This window comes from Myxine glutinosa, chromosome 10 (assembly GCF_964187855.1).
Source record: "Myxine glutinosa chromosome 10, kmMyxGlut1.1, whole genome shotgun sequence".
Classification (NCBI taxonomy): Eukaryota; Metazoa; Chordata; class Myxini; order Myxiniformes; family Myxinidae; genus Myxine; species Myxine glutinosa.
The window spans coordinates 83642292-83661239 of record NC_136270.1 but is presented as its reverse complement, the minus strand read 5'-3'; the positions used below and the strand labels follow the sequence as shown (position 1 = coordinate 83661239).

The following is an 18948-nucleotide window of genomic DNA, read 5'->3' as shown; positions in this document are numbered from 1 at the left end:
TTTTCGGTAGAGGTTTTCGCTCTTTCACGAGCCTCGATCTTGTATACAAAAAAAAAAAAAAAAAAAAAATTGGAAATGAATGTGATAAAATTGATGTATCAATGTTAAGAAGTGCTCAAAGTACCTCCCGATTCTCAGGAGTACCACTGGTTGCGACTTCCCCTTCCGTGCCCACCTCTTGTTTGTCTGTGTTGTACCGTCCTCCAAACAGTGACGACTCGATCTACATTTCTCTCTCTCAAACATGGACCAACCTTTAACCACTCATCCAAACTCTCTCTTCCTCATATGTAGCAATTTAAATTATCACCATGTCACTTGGCTGGGTGTTCGTACCTCTCTCACCAGCCACAGCACTTCAACAAAGGACTTTTGTGACTCCATGGGACTGGCTCGATCTGTAAACTTTACAAACCAAATTTCTCCCAATGGCAAATTCTCCCTTCTCGACTTGGTGATGACTAACTTTCCACAAATGTTTCCTGCTCTTTCCCTGCTCCAAATAGTTCATCTGATCACTTGCTTGTGAGAGTCAACATCTTTCTGGCTATTCTCAGAGAGCTGCCTCAGTTCTGATGAGTCTGGCAGTTCACTCCAGATTGGCAGGGACTGCAAGCATTGCACTTCAGGACTGGTCTCCTATATCTACCGCCCCTGATATCAACTCAGCCTGTGAATTCTTTCACATAAACCTGCTCTCTTGTGAACAGATCCAGCCCATCTCGTCTTCAGTTATTCTACCCCTCTTCCCGCACATGGTACACCCAATCATGTGGTGAGGAAGTTGCTCTGAAACAACTCGCCTTCTCTTCCTGCAAGGCGAACCTGACAGAAGGCAATCTCATCTCATTCAACAAAGCCCACAACAAGTGTGTGTCCGCTTACAGGAAAACCAGAAACAACATCTGTCCAACCTCAAGATTGAATGTTCAATCCTGTCTCCTTCCTCTAAAACCTGGTGCCGTCTTGTTCAATCTTTCTCTGGTGTATGCCCCCCTTCCATCACACCCCTCACGTCAAATGGCAACACAGCCGACTGCAATGGTGAGAAGGCCGAATGCTTCAATTCTGTGTTGGCTTCCGAGTCTTGTCAATAGGTGTAGACATGTCAGTGCTTCACAATTTGAGTAATTATTGTAATAAAATTGTAAAATAAATATCCCTATGATTCTGGACTTTTTAAACACCCTGTATATTGAATGCATTAGGATTGGGGTGGAGAGTTTTTGCAATTTTTTTTTTCCCCCCATTTTTACAGATTTGATATATAGAACCATGGGAACTGCCAGCAGGGTGTGGGATAACTGATCATTTTGTTTAAAATGGACAGTAATGGATTACTACAACATGATCTTCAGTGGGACATGAGGAATGTTAAACTCAGGAGAGTGAAAGGAAACTATGTGCTTATGAGAGAAGAGGCAGTCGCATTGTGAGTGAGGAAAAGAGTTCACCCATGGGTTGGAATTCTGCTTAATATCCGTACAAGGGGAAAGTTTGAAGGAAATGGTTAGTAAAGAGCCTTCTACATTGGGAAAAGAGCTTCCTATCTGCATACGAAGGTAAGTATTCATGACCAGTAGCATCTTCTTTCCATCTTCATCATCAGGCATGCTCCATCAAGTTTGTTTCATGATCAAGGAATAGTAATGGTAGACTTCCCCAGACAGTCTATCATTACTATTCCTTGTTCTTGCTTGAATACTGACTTGTGGGTCTTTCTTTCAATATTTGTGTTTAAGGCCCCCCCCCCCCCCCCCCCCACTTTCCCCACTAGTAATATATATATGAAATGGGGTGAATAGGGACAGCAAGGTGAATAGGGACACAAACTGAAAAAAGTTCGGAAATTTTTTTCACTGAAAATTGATAACCATACTGATTTGTTGATATTTGGGTTGAAAGTGTTCTCTTGTTTTATTTAAAAGCAACTTATAGTCCCTATTAACCCCATATATGGGTTAAATAGGAATAAATAGGATTTTTATTGCTGTCCCTATTCACTCCGTTTTACGGGTGATTAGGGACAGTCACTAATACAAAAAAAGAATGATCAAGAAACAATCCTGAGTGTCCAACTTATTGCTAAATTGATAGCTCAGATGAATGCACATAATATGCACCCAGAATATAAACCACGGTGCCAATGAAAAAAATATGGGATAAAAAGTTTCTCCAAACTGTCCCTATTTCTTGATTATTATTTTTTGTATTTGTGACTGTCCCTATTCACCCGTAAAACGGGGTGAATAGGGACAACCATAAAAATCCTTTTTTTTTTTTTTTTTTTTTTTTTTGTATACAAGATCGAGGCTCGTGAAAGAGCGAACATTAATCACACAGAAAGACAAACCGACACATAAAACATATAACATAGGGAGCGGTAGACAAGATGGGGAGAGAGGGGGAAGGACACAAACACAACATTTGAGAGCAGTGACCGAGAGACATGGAGACATCGAGAAATCTGAGAGAGGGCGAGGGCTTTGGGGGGGGGGGGGGCGTGGGAAGGGGGCGGTGGGAGAGGTATAAAACATATGGTCACTGCCAGGACTTCCAGGAAAGAAGTTGGAATTTCAAACAAGGTGGATCTGGGGTGAATTAGCGGGGGTAGAAAAGATCAAGGTTTTGGATGGGGGAAGATAAGAGATGGTGGTGAACAGCTGTTTTAAAGACCTGGAGGGAGGAGTGGGATTGAAGGGAGTGAGGGAGTTTGTTCCAGAGGCGGGAGAAAAGAGGAATGAAAGAGTGAAGGTGAGCAGAGAGCCGAGATTTCGGCAGTTTAACCATCAGAGGGTTGCTGGCAGATCTTGTGCGACCTGTAGGAATATTTGGGGGACAGAGCACAGAGAGAGCTGGGGGTGCAAGGCCGGAGAGGAGTCGGTAGAAGACAGAAAGACCACCTACCTGCCTGCGGTGAGTGAGTGAAAGGCCCTCAGAGATAGCTTCATCGCGGGAGATTCCAATAATTCTGAAAGCTTTGGTTTCAACAGCGTGAAGCCGAGCTAGGTGTGAGGCAGGAGCACCGGCCCATAGGGGAGAACAGTATTCCATTGAGCTGCGGATGAAAGCCTTGTATGTGGTGAGGAGCTCAGGTGTGCCGAGGAAGGACTTCGCACGACGGAGGATGCCCAGTCGGCGACTGGCTTTGGAGGCCAGCTTGGAAATGTGGTTTTCCCAAGAAAGATCATGGCAGATAGTGAGACCCAAAATCTTGAGCGACAGAACTTCTTGGAGAGGATTGTTGAGAAAGTAGATGGGAGGGTTGTCCAGTCGATCTTTTCGGAGAGACATAGTAAGAGTGTGAGATTTGTCAGGATTGAAAGACATGTTCCACTTGTTTGACCAGTCTGTGATTTTGTCCAGGTCTTCAGAGAGTGAGGAGGCAGCAGACTGCCTATCTGAGGGAAGAGGAATGGAGCGGCAGAGAGTGGAGTCATCAGCAAAGAGATAGAGAGGATTTTCGAGAGAGTCAGAGAGATCATTGATGAAGACCAGAAAAAGCACGGGGCCCAGAACACTGCCTTGGGGAACTCCAGCCTGAACAGGAAGAGGAGATGAGAGAAACCCATTCAGGGCCACACGTTGACGACGACTAGAGAGGAAGTCCGCCAGCCATGCGTGGAGATTTCCATGGATACCAAAGGAGGAGAGTTTGGTGAGCAGAGCGGGGTGCCAGACCGTGTCGAAGGCACGTGATATGTCGAGGGAGACAGCTCTAATTTCCTGTTTGGCATTGAGGACCTCCATCCATTGTTGAGACAGCAGAAGCAGCATGTCCAGAGTAGAGTGACCTGGTCTGAAACCAAATTGATGATCAGAGATCAAGCCATTGGAGAAGAGGAAAGATTTCATATCCGAAGCAATGATGGATTCCATGACTTTGCTGATAATTGGGAGAAGGCTGATTGGTCTGTAGTTGCTAGGATCTGTTTTTGCACCTTTTTTGTGCAAAGCGGTGATGTTGGCTGATTTCCAAGCAGATGGCAGTTGACCTTGAGCAAAAGAGAGGGTGAAGAGAACAGAGAGAGGGTGAGATAGAGCAGCAGAGCAGGATTTTAGGACCCGTGGGCTGATGCCGTCGGGTCCAGTTGCAGAATCAGAGTCGAGGGTTGACAGAAACTTTTCCACCTTGTCAGGAGGAAAGGACACGGAGTCCAGGAGCAGCAGGGTACGACTGGGTATGGTGGGTACAGAGAGGGATGGGTTTGGGACACAAGATTTAGAGGCAAACACAGAGTTGAGGCATTCAGCTTTTTCACGTGCGGAGTCAGCTGTGTAGCCGTTTGAGGTAAGGGAGGGGATGGAGGGGGAACAAACACCAGAAACGGATTTGACCAGACGCCACCAGGATTTGGAAGAGGGAGACAGATAAGAGAGTTCGGTCTTGAGAACGGAGAGATATTGTTTCCTGGCTCTCCTGAGGGTGGACACACACTTGTTTCGGGCTTTGTGAAAGGAAATGAGATTTCCTTCCGTTGGATTTGCTTTCCAGGAGACGAAGGCAAGTTGTTTCTGGGCAACAGCCTCACCACAAGATTCCGTGTACCATGGACGGGAGGAAGGGTATGACAACTGAAGACGAGATGGGATAAATCTGTGCATGAGAGAGAGCAATTTACTTTGGAAGAATTCCCAGGATGAGTTGATGTCAGAGGTGGTAGAGATGGGAGACCAGTCCAGATGATTGATGGCTGCTTGAAGACCGTGCCAGTTGGCCTGAGTGAAATGCCAGACTCGTCGACGCTGAGCAGGCTCCCTGAGGATGGTCAGAGAGATGTCCACTTTAACAAGGACATGATCAGATGATCCGATCGGAGCAGAAGAAGAGCAGCAGACATTTTCAGGGAAGTTAGTCATAACCAAGTCCAGAAGAGAAGATGTTCCGTTGACTGAGATCCGGGTCGGGAAATTGACAGATTGTGTCAGTCCCAGTGAGTCGCAGAAGTCCTTTGCTGAGGAGCCATGGCTGGTGAGAGAGGTACCCACACCCAGCCAACTGGCATGATGACAGTTGAAATCACCACATATGAGGAAGAGAGAGTTGGGATGAGTAGATAGAAGTTGGTCCATATCATCAGACAGCGAGATGTAGATGGAGTCATCACTGTTTGGTGGACGGTACAACACACATATGAACAAGAGGTGGGAGCGAAGGGGAAGCCGTAGCCAGAGGTATTCCTGGGGGTGAGGTGGAGAGAGTGCAGTGCAGGGCGAGTGAGGAAGAGAGTTTTTGATAAAGATAGCAACCCCGCCTCCAGGACGAGGCTCAGGTCTATCATACCGGAGGAGGGAGTAGCCCGGGAGAGATACTATGGAATCAGAGACATCATAAAGGAGGAAAGTTTCTGTTAAGCAGATCACGTCTGGTTTGACAGAAGCAACCTGTATGGAGAGATCAGTTAAGTTTGAACGAAGGCCCCGGATGTTTGAGGTCCATACCGTTAATGAAGAGGAAGGGGGAGCATCAGATACAGAACAGGGGGGAGGAGGGGTAGGGTAAGATGTGGAAGAGGTGGAAGAGGTAGGGAGAGCTGTTGAAGGTGTGTCAGAGATTTCAGAATAGCTCGGAGAAAGGGAAGGATGGGGCGGACAAAAGGTTTGATGGTGATTGGGTGAGCCACAATGAGGTGTTATTTGAGGAGGGGGAAGAGCGAGGCAGAAGGTTGGGGGAGATGGAGGTGAGAGTTTGAAGGGGGAAGAAGCGGGGAGGACGCTTTGAGGAGGGGGAGTGAGAGGGGGGAAATTGAGAAGCAATGAGGGTGGGGAGATTTGAAGGGGAGGGGTGAGGGGGGAGTTTGGGAGGGAAGGGACAAGGGGAGGGATTTGAAAGGGATGGGATATGGGGGAGATTTGGAGGGGAGGGGTGAGGCAGGAGTCTAGGAGGGGAGGGGCGAGGGGGCGTCTTGGCGGGGAGGGGTGAGGGGGTAGTTTACGAGGGAGGGGGCAAGGGGGGAGATTTGAAAGGGATGGGTGATGGGGAAGATTTGGAGGGGAGGGGTGATGGGGAAGATTTGGAGGGGAGGGGTTATGGGGAAGATTTGGAGGGGAGGGGTGAGATTGGATTTTTGAAAGTGTACGATTTATGGGAAACGAACATTTATTGCAAAATGAGTTTCTTGTGACCTTCGAGTTAAAAATACGTTTAAGGATGCTGGATGGAGGATGGAGTGCAGGAGAGTTTAGGGAATGTAGAAAAAAGGCACTATAGGAGATGGATATTTTTTTTGGGATGAATTGATTTGGTGAGCAAGTCGAAAGCAGCCTTTTAAAGAAGAAGAAGAAAAAGGTGTTATAAAATATGACGGAATACATAAGTTGAGGGGAAAGTGTAAACATTGAAGGTTAATGAGTGAAAACTATCTGGGGAAATGGGGGAGAAACACGTGGTCGAAGAACGAACGAACGAATAAGAATGAATAAACGAATGAGAACAGAGAAGGAAATGTTTTTTTTTTTGTTTTGTTTGTTTGTTTTTGTTTTTTTGAGTTGAGATTTACACAAGGAAGTAGGCTATGGGTGAAAAGACTGGGAATACAGAGAACGAAAGTTATTGGATCACAAACGACGGACCGCTGAGAAAAACAAAGCCTCAAGGTTGTACAGTGCACAGTGTATTTATTCCTATTTAACCCATATATGGGGTTAATATGGACTATAAGTTGCTTTTTAAAAAAACAAGAGAACACTTTCAACCCAAATATCAACAAATCAGTATGGTTATCAATTTTCAGTGAAAACAATTTCCGAACTTTTTTCAGTTTGTGTCCCTATTCACCTTGCTGTTCCTATTCACCCCATTTCACGGTGTATATATATATATATATGTGTGTGTGTGTATATCTATAGTACCGTTAGATATATACGGAGCATTGGTCTTATGGATGTCGTACCACTGCCACAGAGCCTGTTCCAAACTGTCTGAATCTGTTTGATGGTGTATTACTCTTTGCAAGAGAATCATGCTGTTGAAAAGCAGTTCTGTTTGGCAAGGGTGACGAGATAAACTTTCTAAGGGGTTTTTGTTCCTTGGGCGACCATAAAGAGGTCTTTAAGATAACTGTCCAGTCTGATGTTACCTTGTCAGTGCCCTCAAAATGACACAGTAAATGAGCATTGTACTGGGAAGCAACGGCAGTCTGAGTCTCTCCCTCCCCGCCCCACTTCCTCGAACTATCCCACTGCCATAAGCAAACTCATTTGACAGGAAATGATGCCTAAACTGACAAACCACATGAATGGCCAATTCATGGAGGGTATTGACATTGGCCACTTGCAGGCATGTGCACAAATTCTATGAGAGACGTGATTTGCATGAGAATTTGCATAGCTCAGTTTAGGTGAGGAAGTTGTAACGTTGGTGCCACTTCCAATTTCCAGATTTGGTTTCTTTGACTATGAATCCATAGTTTATTTCAATTTCAGCATTTATTCATATTTTTGTGAGGAGTATATCTTATGTTGTTTCAATTTGAATCCAGTATTGTGAATCTTGATGCTAAATATTTCCCCACTAGCAATATTTCAGATCATGAACCATGCTCTCTGCAGATCATTTGTTCTGCCGAAGCAGTTTATGTGGCTTCGGTTACAATCCTGGACGGGTCACCACTCAGGGCAGGAATTTGGAATTTGGCCATGGTGTCGGTGATGCATAGCTCGCCTACTCTTCGCGAAGGGATCTTTAATGTCCACCAACTAATGCCGGCAGATGTGTTGTCCAATTTAACATCCATCCGAGGGATAACACCCACATTGGTGAAACACCAAGATAATTGTTTATAACTGCATGGGCCTGGATTAGAACCCAGGCTAGACAGCTCAGAGACAAGTGAGCGTACCTCTAGGCCATCCTAGCAGCCCCATGTGAGCATACCTCCAGGCCATCCTGCCATCCCCACATGTGCGTACCTCTAGGCCATCCTGCCATCCCCACATGTGCGTACCTCTAGGCCATCCTGCCATCCCCACATGTGTGTACCTCTAGGCCATCCTGCCATCCCCACATGTGCGTACCGCTAGGCCATCCTGCTAGCCTCACATGTGCGTACCTCTAGGCCATCCTGCCATCCCCACATGTGCGTACCTTTAAGGCATCCTGCCATCTCCACATGTGCATACCTCCAGGCCATCCTGCCATCCCTACATGTGCGTACCTCTAGGCCATCCTGCCATCCCCACATGTGCGTACCTCTAGGCCATCCTGCCCAGCCCCACATGTGTGTACCTTTAAGGCATCCTTCGAGCCCCACATGTGCGTACCTCTAGGCCATCCTAGCAGCCCCATGTGAGCATACCTCCAGGCCATCCTGCCAGCCTCACATGTGCGTACCTCTAGGCCATCCTGCCATCCCCACATGTGCGTACCTCTAGGCCATCCTGCCATCCCCACATGTGCGTACCTCTAGGCCATCCTGCCATCCCCACATGTGCGTACCGCTAGGCCATCCTGCCAGCCCCACATGTGCGTACCTCTAGGCCATCCTTCACTAATTGTGCTCCTCTAGCTCTAATTTCTTTTTACTATTTAGCCTTTTGGTACTTTGATGAACAGTATGAGAGAAAATATGCAGTGTGAAGAAATAAAGAAAAAATTATTTATATTCATCGGAGTAGTGACATGCGAAGATCCAAATAACAGATGGATCCCTTAAATATGGCAGGTGAAAAGTATCATCTAAGTTGTGTTGCTCTAACTACGTTGCTGTCGTTCTGCTCTTACGACCAATTTTATTCTAACCCATGCAGTGTCAGTCTCACCTTTACCATTTGGACAATTATGGGAGAATGATTGTCATACACAGAGAAAGGACTTCTTGTCGTTTTTGCTCCTCATTCATTTCCTTTCCCCTTCTCTTTCCACCTTGGGGATTTCTCAGTCAGGGAAGAAGAGCAACCTGGATCCCAGTCCCTTTGTGCAGCTTTCTGTTGCTCACAACACCTACGAGAGCAAGGTACCCACAAATGGTCAACTTCAACCACGCCACTGTGTGTGTGTGTGTGTGTGTGTGTGTGTGTGTGTGTGTGTGTGTGTGTGTGTGTGTGTGTGTGTGTGTGTGTGTGTGTGTGTGTGTGTGTGTGTGTGTGTGTGTGTGTGTGTGTGTGTGTGTGTGTGTGTGTGTGTGTGTGTGTGTGTGTGTGTGTGTGTGTGTGTGTGTGTGTGTGTGTGTGTGTGTGTGTGTGTGTGTGTGTGTGTGTGTGTGTGTGTGTGTGTGTGTGTGTGTGTGTGTGTGTGTGTGTGTTTTTTAATGGATAATATCCAATGGTGATGAACTTAAGCTAATTTCTCCTGCCAAATAAACATTCAAAATTACAAGAAATAGCATTGGCCAAGTTAATACAGTTCCAGACACTTGTTCTCGATACATCGTCCTTGTACATCAAAAATGTCAATGCTTTAGACATTAATCTCCACCTTCACGTTACTCCTCTTTTCCTCCCCTCCAGTTAAAATATTAATATCCTGTCAAACTGAGTCCAGACACCAGACTCCCCCCCCCCCCCCCTCCGCCCCCCAGCTCTAGGTCGTGTAATGCATAACTTTATATTGCAGATTTGTTGAGATCAAATTAATTTAAAAAGATTTGGCAGCATTTTTCACAACAATGCTAGTTGTTATTTTTTTGATAACCTTCTTTGGTAATGCCAAGTCTTATTTGCTCATTTCTGTTTTCTATTGCTACAAGCTCAGTGTGGTGTGTGTACCTTGTACCTACCTTGTACCTACCTTGTGTGTACCTACCTTGTAAAATAACCAAAGGATAATTTATCGATGAGCTTGATATCTCTTCAATATATTCCAGACAGGAAGTTTATGCAGTTTGTATTGAAATCCCATGCTTCCTATATGAGTATTATCCAAAAATGTTGTTTTTCTGAGTGCACATTAACTCCCTCCACCCTACCACCATCTTTTTACCTGTGCCATCTGCAATGGATGAAGGTTGTGTTTTCACCCCTGTCAGTTTGTTTGTGTGTAGTTATTGATGGATTTGGATGAAATATGGTGGGTAGGTTGTGTGTGTGACAAGGAATAATAGATTACATTTTGGTGAATATCCAAATCCAGATACTATCATTTTTTTTATCTTGTCAAGTGATTTTTCACCATTGAAAGATTAGGGCCAAAAACAATATATAGCATGATATTTCAAAAAGTTATTGACAAGTTATGGGAAAACTAGGCTGATTTGATTTTGTGATGAGAACAAGCCAATTAGATTTTGGTTCAGGTCCGGATCCCAATCTGGTTTATCAGTTGGATACATAACGTAAACTCTTGAGTCTGGTGGAGGTACGCGCTCTACCGAGTGCCGTTCTATTCTGTCACGTGATTGTCGTGCGAGATATCATTGGACAATCGGCAATCGCGTCCGCCTTTTGCTTTCACGCAGCCGTTAAGCCGAGCCATGCTACTTTTCCCCGGAGCTCTGTGTTAATACCTGAGATGCAGTGTTCAGATTAGGATCCTAAGCGAAAGGCAACGTTTTCTGGATTGTCCCCTACAGCAAAGTGCAGTACGATTAATTCACCAAATGTCCGTCCGTCCGTTCGAAGGTACCGCAAAAACGGCTCAACCGATCGCAACGATATTTTGGGTGGGTATTCCTGGGACCCCTGGGAGTAAAATAGGCTATATTGTTTTTCAAAGTTTTCAAATTTTCCAGTTTTTCCAAACACTATCTATGGAATAATATTTACCGATATAAACAGTGATGTGGCTTTTGTTGAAATTCTACAAATACTGTTTATTCTACGTCCCAGGAGAGAGTTGATCGACTCCTGACAAACTCTTCCTATATAAACGTGCGGCTCCGAAGTAACATGGCAGCGTGTGCAAAGCGACTGAGAAACAGGTGTAGCGGCGGCTTCCGTGTTACAGATTCGGCGCGCACTCTTCGCACATAAACGTGCGACCGAGAAAGACGTGTAGCGGCCGCTTCCGTTTTGCAGAATTCAATCTTTTTTCAAAATGGGCACCATGTACTGTTTAGATTTTGATGATTTGCGTGTGATATGATTCAACGGATGTTTATATGAATCGTTTAAAATAAAAAAAGCCTTCAATTTCTGATATTTTGCCTTTTCATTTGGGCTTCCCAATTGAAGCCCCGCCCATAGGGCCAGTACCGTTGCTAGTCCTAATATAATGGCGAGTTTAGGTTTAGTCCTCAGTTTCTTTTTGCTGCATTTTGTGCATGTCCATTCGATGTTTTGTTGATCTGTATTGGAAACATTTTGTGTATTTACATCGTTATTACGAAGATCCATCCCAAAGATTCCGAAATCTTCAGCTTTTCTTTAGACTCGGTTAGTGACAGGCCTGAGGCATTTTCGCCAAATACCTCAATTTTCCTGACTTTTCCTATGGAGAAGTTTATGGTCAGCGCTACTAGCTCCGAATCAATTAACCTGTTTTTTCTCGACTCATTTACAATTCCTATTGTTTCATGCTCTTAGAGTTTCAACTTGATGTGTTGAATAGTGTCACAACAATCAAAATTTCCTTCCTCAAAATAAGCCGTGCATTGATTTCTGCATATTGCAGGCCAGCTACCACTTTGGACAAAAACGCCATTGAGATGGCAAACCAGTCACATGCTACAGTTTCAAGTTGTACGCAACCTTCAGAGTCCCAGCTATCATCTTTTCTGGCCTTGGAAAACTGAATTGCTACCGGCACTATCGTGCGACTCCACATCTGGTGCCTCTTCTCCAATGATACTTCTACCACTGCTGGCTCCAGACAATGAATTAGGATCTGCTCATCGAACTACAGACCCGCTTCACTGGGCACACGTGACAGGCCACACAGGCACTGCACCTCATCCCGTCTGTGATCAGCTCGTTTGGGACAGTAGACACAGGATTCATTAGTGAACTGGTGGATTTCTACCAAGATGACCTGCCATCACCAATAACAGTTGATATAGAGGTGCACAGTTGTCAGTTAGAGTGGAAAGGCAAGTCAGCATCAGATGTCCCAAACACAGCAGCAAAAACCCTCAGACAGACAGACAGATCATTCTTCCCCCAACATCCACTGCCTGATGGGTCTCTTCTGCATGTTTCCCATAACATCATGTGAGTGTCAGTGGTCCATTAGCAGACTGAGACGTCCTAAGACTTACGTAAGGACAACAATGTGTGAAGATCAGATGAATGGACTTCTACTAACACACATTCACTATGGTGTGGACTCAGATATGAATGGCATCATTGATGACTTTACAAGGTGAATCCAGGAGAATGGAGCCTCTGGACATCCTTAAGTAGAGCTCGTGGACAACAAGAGCTAACCATGTGCAGATAAGAAATCATCACTTCACTCAGTAGGCCGGCACCAGCTTACATTCATCACTATTGAGGACAATATCTCTCTTTTAGTTAAATATTGTCAAGTGAAAAATAAAAGATGAATACATTGAGTTGAACTAGAACGGGCACTCGGTAGAGCGCATACCTTCGCCGCAGCTACTGTTCTGTACTTGGCATGGGAGTGTAGGGAACAGAACAACAAAAATACGATTTTGACCTTTTCGTGACCTTGACCTTGACCTTTGACCCGATTGCTCCCAAAATCTAATCAAATGTGTCCCGTATAATAACCAATCATCCCACCAAATTTCATGCAATTCGGTTGAATACTTTTTGAGTTATGCGAATAACATACACACACACACACAGACATACAAATAAATACACAGCGATCAAAACATAACCTTCCGCTTTTGCGAAGGTAATAAGGCTTAGTGATAGATTTCGCAATCTGTGAAGATCTTAACCAAACGTGAACACCACCCCATAATTTTTTTCTGGATTCGCCCCTGCCTTCCCATTTCATCCATCAAGTTTTGATTGTCATAATCTATCAACAACGTTTTGAGATATCATGCTATGTATCATTTTTGGCCCATCTCTTAATGGTAAAGAATCACTTTAAAATTTTAGTATCAGATCTGGATCTTCACCCAAATGGAATCAATTTGTCCTTGTTATATACCCAATGTGTCCACCAAGTTTTGTCCGAATCCATCCATAACTTTTTGAGATATCCTTCTCACAAACAAACAGTGGTGAAAACATAATCTCCGCCTAAACATAATCTAAGGAAGTGAAAATTGCCGTTCTTCATCACTATTGTTATTGATTACTCATGACCATGAGGGTGTGCTTGTTGAACAAGCAGCCGTACTCGCACTATCTACTCATCTACATATTATGCCTGTCTCTTGGACCAGATCTGTTACAACACCAATGAGCCAGTGTGGGAACAGGCCTTCACCTTTTTCATACACAACCCTACAGAGCAGGACTTGGATATTGAGGTAAGTCTTTGCAAACAGAAAATAATAGTGGGTTAGAGGATGTTGGATTGCAAAACCTGAACTTGTTAGCCTGCACTCGCGAAGCGAAAATCATGGTTAAGCATTCGGCTGCGTTGCGTGTGGCATATGTGTGTGCGTACGTACGTGTCTGATTTTTTAAAATTAATTGTCTTGGCAACCGTTGGTCCGATTGGCTTGAAATTTTACCATAGGGGTGCCTCTGGATGTAGGAATTTTTTTTATTCATAATTATGACGTCAGGTCACGTGGTACGGACGCCATCTTGGAAAAATGTTACACCTCTATATCTCCAAAACCGCTCCATGGAAAAAATTGAAACATGGCTCATTGTCAAGTACTCCTCATGGGCAAACAGATATGTTAATGATGATATCGGTACCTTAATTATGATTTCATAATTTGACAAGTACAATGCTTGATTCGATCAGTATGAATTTTTTTTCTCTGCAATTCTTGGTCCGATTGACACGAAATTTTCACTGTAGGAGCACCTCCTCCTGTAGAATATTTTAATAATAATTATGATGTCATAGGTCACGTGGTACAGGCGCCATCTTGGAAAAACTTTGCACCTCTATATCTCTAAAACCACTCCATGGAAAAAAATTGAGACCTGGCTCATTGCCAACTACTCCCCATGGGGAATAAGATATGTCGATGATGATTTCATCGGTGTCTTTGTTATGACGTCATAATTTGACAAATACAACACTGATCCATCCGATCATTTTTTTTCTTCTTTTTTTTCAACTGTTGGTCTGATGGACACGACATTTTCACCATTGGAGCGCCTCCTCCTTTCGAATATTTTAATGATAATCATGACATCATATGTCATGTGGTACAGGCACCATCTTGGATAAACCGAAATAGTTTGCATTCAGGAAATGCACGTGAAATTACTTTGGTAAAATTACGAATAAACATGCAGTCAACATCGAGGATTTGTATGTCATCTTGTGGCAGAGTGCACTATGCCATTCATTGTTGTCATGTATCGTATGTTGTGACGTTGTGTGGCAGTATAGTCTGGTTATTTATTAAAGCAGTGTGACTTGTTTGTTTTGTTGTTGAATAATTGTTTCAGGTGAAAGATGATGAACAGCAGTGCTCCCTGGGTTCCTTAAGCATTCCTTTACAGAAGATTATTGCTGCTGATGATCTGACGCTTGATCAGAGCTTTCTGCTCAACCAGTCCGGCCCAAACAGCTTTCTCAAGATGAAAATCGCGCTACGTGTGAGAAAGATTTCATTATGTGTTACCCTCACTAGCATTTCATCCCCCAATTCTCCCTTTACATCTTTAATATTTGCTCTTTTGTTTTCCTTTAATTCATACGTTGTAATACTATTTGCCTAGCTCAATAGCTGTTAACTCTGTAATTGGTGGATATTCTTTGTTGAATATTGTCACGCACAATGTTGGAATGTGGTTTTGCCATTGAGGCCAATCTTGAATAAGTGTCCAAGGAAACTTTAATGCATTCTCCTACCAAAGGCTATGGCCATTTAATATTCTTGTAGGACCATATCGTGCACTAATCTCAGCCTCGGCCATTGTTCCAACACATACTGCGAGTTATAGTTAGGTGATGGGGGTATTTATACATGTCTGATGTGACAAGCGTCACGTCTGTTGCATCTGTCGAAGGGTGCTCTCCCCTCGAGGTGATTTTTGATGGTCCGCCTAGTTAAAGGTCATGGCTGATGTTGCTTATTTATCCACCTTATCTTATTATCCCGGTGTGTACCCCGGTTTAGAATAGGTACACCATATCCCTGCGTGTCGTAAGAGGCGACTAAGGGTTGGCGTCAGGAAGGGCATCCGGCCATAAAACATTGCCTCAAAAAGGGAACCATACGACAACAACAACAACAACAATAACAGGCATTTTAAGGCCATTTTCCCTGCAAGAGCGGGGGTTAGCCTTGCGGGCCCATGACAATCTTCTCCATTTTGCCCTATTTTCTGCATCTCCCCTTGTTAAACCCCTTGCCCGCATTTGTTATTCGACCATCTTTAGCCAAGTCTTTCTCGGTCTTCCCCGTCCTCTACTTCCTTCCACATTCATTTCCATCACTCTTCTCAACCAGTCACTTTCATCCTTCCTCAACACATGACCAAACCATCTCAACCTGTTGCTCTTCACAGCATCCATCACAGGCTCTATCCCATCATCTTTCGCAATTCATGATTTGTCTTCCTCTCTCTCAACGATACTCCACACATCCACCGAACCATTCGCATTTCCACCCTTTCCAGCCTTCGTTGCTGCTCTACATTCATTACCCATGTCTCGCTCCCATAAATCATAACACTTCTCACACATGCAGCATACACCTTTCCCTTCAGCTTCAACGACACTCCCCTCCTCGTCAGCACGCCACTCAGTTCCCAAAACTTCTTCCATGCACATCTCACTCTTGCCACCGTTGCCGAGTATGAGCAACCGTAAATACCCTCATCACCTATTTAAGGATAAACAGGTTTGATTATGGGGTCAAGAGGTCAAAGGTCCGGAGTCCCGTTCGGTGGAAATTCTGTTACTGCGTTAACTTGTGAACCAGTTATGGGATTTTGACCAAACTTGGTGCAAGTATTATAATGTAATAATGTGGGCGGAGGGATGTCTGTCGACATCGCAACATCGAAGAGTGCCGTTCTGGTTTCGTACTGGTTTTCGTTGATTGATGTGATGAGATAAGTTGCAAAATCTTGCACCCTGCTCAGTATATTTTGCGAGTTCTTGAACAAAATGGCACTGCTGAGGTTAGGACAGGATATTGTGTGGGCATAATCCATGCAATATGTGAACAACTGAGTTGTTATGCCCGATTTGTAACTTTTAAACTTTTTTTGTTGACAGGTTTTGATAGTGGAACCACCTGATGCCAGCACCCTTCATTCAGAACGCAGTATAGTCCGCAGAAAGGGAACTGCAAAAAGTAACAAGCGTAAATCGGGCTCCATCCAGCGAGCGAACGGTACTGCATCCCAGGTTCCTTCAACAGACACATCTACTTCTCGTGAGTATGGCAATCTCGGCCATTCTACCACAGACGAGCTTCTTGGGACTTCAGATGCAATGACTGCAGGCTTGCAGGGCACAGCCACAATGAGACTCAAGGAAGCCACACCAAGCATTTCCTCTGACATGTCTGCCCTAGCTTCTACACAAGAACTGAGGAAGCGCATGATTGAAATGAAAGAGTAAGCGTGGGCGTGCACGTGCCCATTTTGTCACACCAAAATTACATTTCATTCCACAAACACTTTCCTTCGTGTGTTGCCAACCTGTAAATTCTGCTTTCAATCTTGCATCCCATTAACTTGACAACACAGCTTGCTAACTAGAACCGCACTCCGTAGAGAGCGCATACCTCCGCCAGGCTGAACAGTCTATGATTTGCATCCCACTGATAGGCCAGATCTGGATTCGGACCTGAACCAAAATGGAATTGCCTTGTTCTTGTGACCCTCCCAACCTGTTCAAGTTTTGTCACAAGTTATCCACAACATTTTGAGATATTGTGCTATATATCGGTTTTAGCCCTATCACTCAATGGTGAAGAATCACTAACAAAATTCCCTGATCCGGATCTACATTAGAATCTTCTCTCTAAAATTGAATAGATTCTTCCTCGTCACACATTCGACATCTCCACCAGTTGTTGTCTGAATCAGTCCACAACTTTTTGAGATATCATGCTATATATCATTTTTTGCTCTACCTCTCAATGGTGAAAAATCACTTTAACATTTTCAGATCCAGATGCGGATCCAGATCTTCACCAAAATCTAATAATTTTGTCTGTGTCACACACCCAACCTCTCCACGAATTTTTTTCCGAATCCATCAAAAACTTTTGGAAATATCTTGTTCACAGACGGACAAACAAACAAGAAATATGTCGTGCGTAGCACGATGCTCGTGAAATTTCTAAAATAAGTTATTGACCTTTGGCCTATGTTGACCTTTTGGCCAAAGTTGATCTCAAAAATAATTGGTGGTTGAATTCAGTGACCTGACATGCAAATCCAGTTGAAATTTCAAGTCAATCAGATGAAAATTGAGAATTTTAGAAAATTCCACCTTAAGCTGTTGACCTTTGGCCTATGTTGACCTTTTGGCCTACTTTACCTCAAAAATAATTGGTGGTTAAATTCAGTGACCTGACATGCAAATCCAGTTGAAATTTCAAGTTAATCAGATGAAAATTGAGAATTTTAGAAAATTCCCCCTTAAGTTGTTGACCTTTGGCCTATGTTGGCCTTTTGGCCTACTTTACCTCAAAAATAATTGGTGGTTGAATTCAGTGACCTGATATTTAATTCCTCTTTAAATTTCAAGTCAATCAGATGAAAATTGAGGATTTTAGAAATTTGACAAAGTTGTTTTGTCCTATGTTGACCTTAAAGTCAATAGGCTTATTCCTTATGACCAACTCTACCATTTGGTGAAGTTTCGTAAAGATTGGTTTGAAATTGTGACCTGTAGGCAATTGACATACAGACAGACAAACAGAATAAAGCACCAGACCATCTAATGTACTTGAAAAATCCTCGATTTTTGCAAGTAACAAACAGACAGGGGTGAAAAACAAAACCTCCATCCACCTTCAGTGGCAAAGGTAATTATGTTACCATTAGACCAAATGTGGTAATTACTGGATTGTAGTTTCATGATGTACTACTTTCCTTTGGAGATGTATGGATGGATGCCATTAGATTGGTGACATGGGGGCAGCTTAAGCACCACTTAGGGAACTATTATTACATTGATGCAACACATATGAAGGGTACTTGGTGGAGCATCTAGAATGATTTTGCAATTATCTTAATTGGCTTCCTAAAAGTTTTATAAACCATGAGTTAGGAATGGAAAATCCAGGTGACATATTGACTCTTGTTCTGTTCAAATGTAAGTTTCTGGAAAGTTCTTCTTATATCTATTGTCAAAGCTAACCTGACCAATTTATGGGCCTCTCGGGGCCTCTCGTCACATGCAGGAGCCTTGCCTCGGGAGATGCACCTCTGGGACAGATCCAGTTGACGCTGCGGCACAGTAGTCAGAGGAACTGCCTGGTGGTGGTTGTGCATGCATGCAGGTAAATGCTTCCTCCATGGCTCCATTCGCACCTTGCTTCAACAGAACACCTTACTATAATTCACCAAATGTCTGTCCGTCTGTCTGTCAGTCCGTTCAAAGGTACCGCAAAAACGGCTGAACCGATCGCAACGATATTTTGGGTGGGTAATCCTGGGATCTCCTGGAGTAAAATAGCTATATTGTTTTTCCAATTTCAGCTTTGGCCTCCAGCATTTTCAGGTTTGGAATCCCGCATAACATTATTTTCCCGGATGCCACACAAACGACTCGGTGACCTCGGACAAAGACCTTTCATAAGGACATGGGTTGAATCCCTGCTTGAGAGAATGCCAACCCCCTCCCCGCCATTACGGCCGTCTCTCCAACTCCCACGAGATATGCGGAAAGGAAAGACCCAAAACCAATTATCTTATTTTTGATTCGTATATAAACATCATTAAAATTAAATAATGACCTTGGCCAAAGTTCAAACGATGTGGGTTTAATCT

The 18948-nt window shown here is 43.9% G+C and overlaps 1 protein-coding gene across 2 annotated transcripts in view; it reads left to right on the top strand.

Annotated features, from left to right (window-relative positions):
* LOC137415119 (extended synaptotagmin-2) overlaps positions 1-18948 on the top strand; it is a 117998-nt gene that overhangs the window by 91240 nt on the left and 7810 nt on the right. For both annotated transcript variants that reach the window (XM_068100693.2, XM_068100692.2), the window contains 5 exons: positions 8880-8954; positions 13242-13328; positions 14437-14586; positions 16217-16560; positions 18360-18458. In XM_068100693.2, the coding sequence (XP_067956794.1) occupies positions 8880-8954; positions 13242-13328; positions 14437-14586; positions 16217-16560; positions 18360-18458 (755 nt within the window). The remainder of the gene's footprint in view (positions 1-8879; positions 8955-13241; positions 13329-14436; positions 14587-16216; positions 16561-18359; positions 18459-18948) is intronic.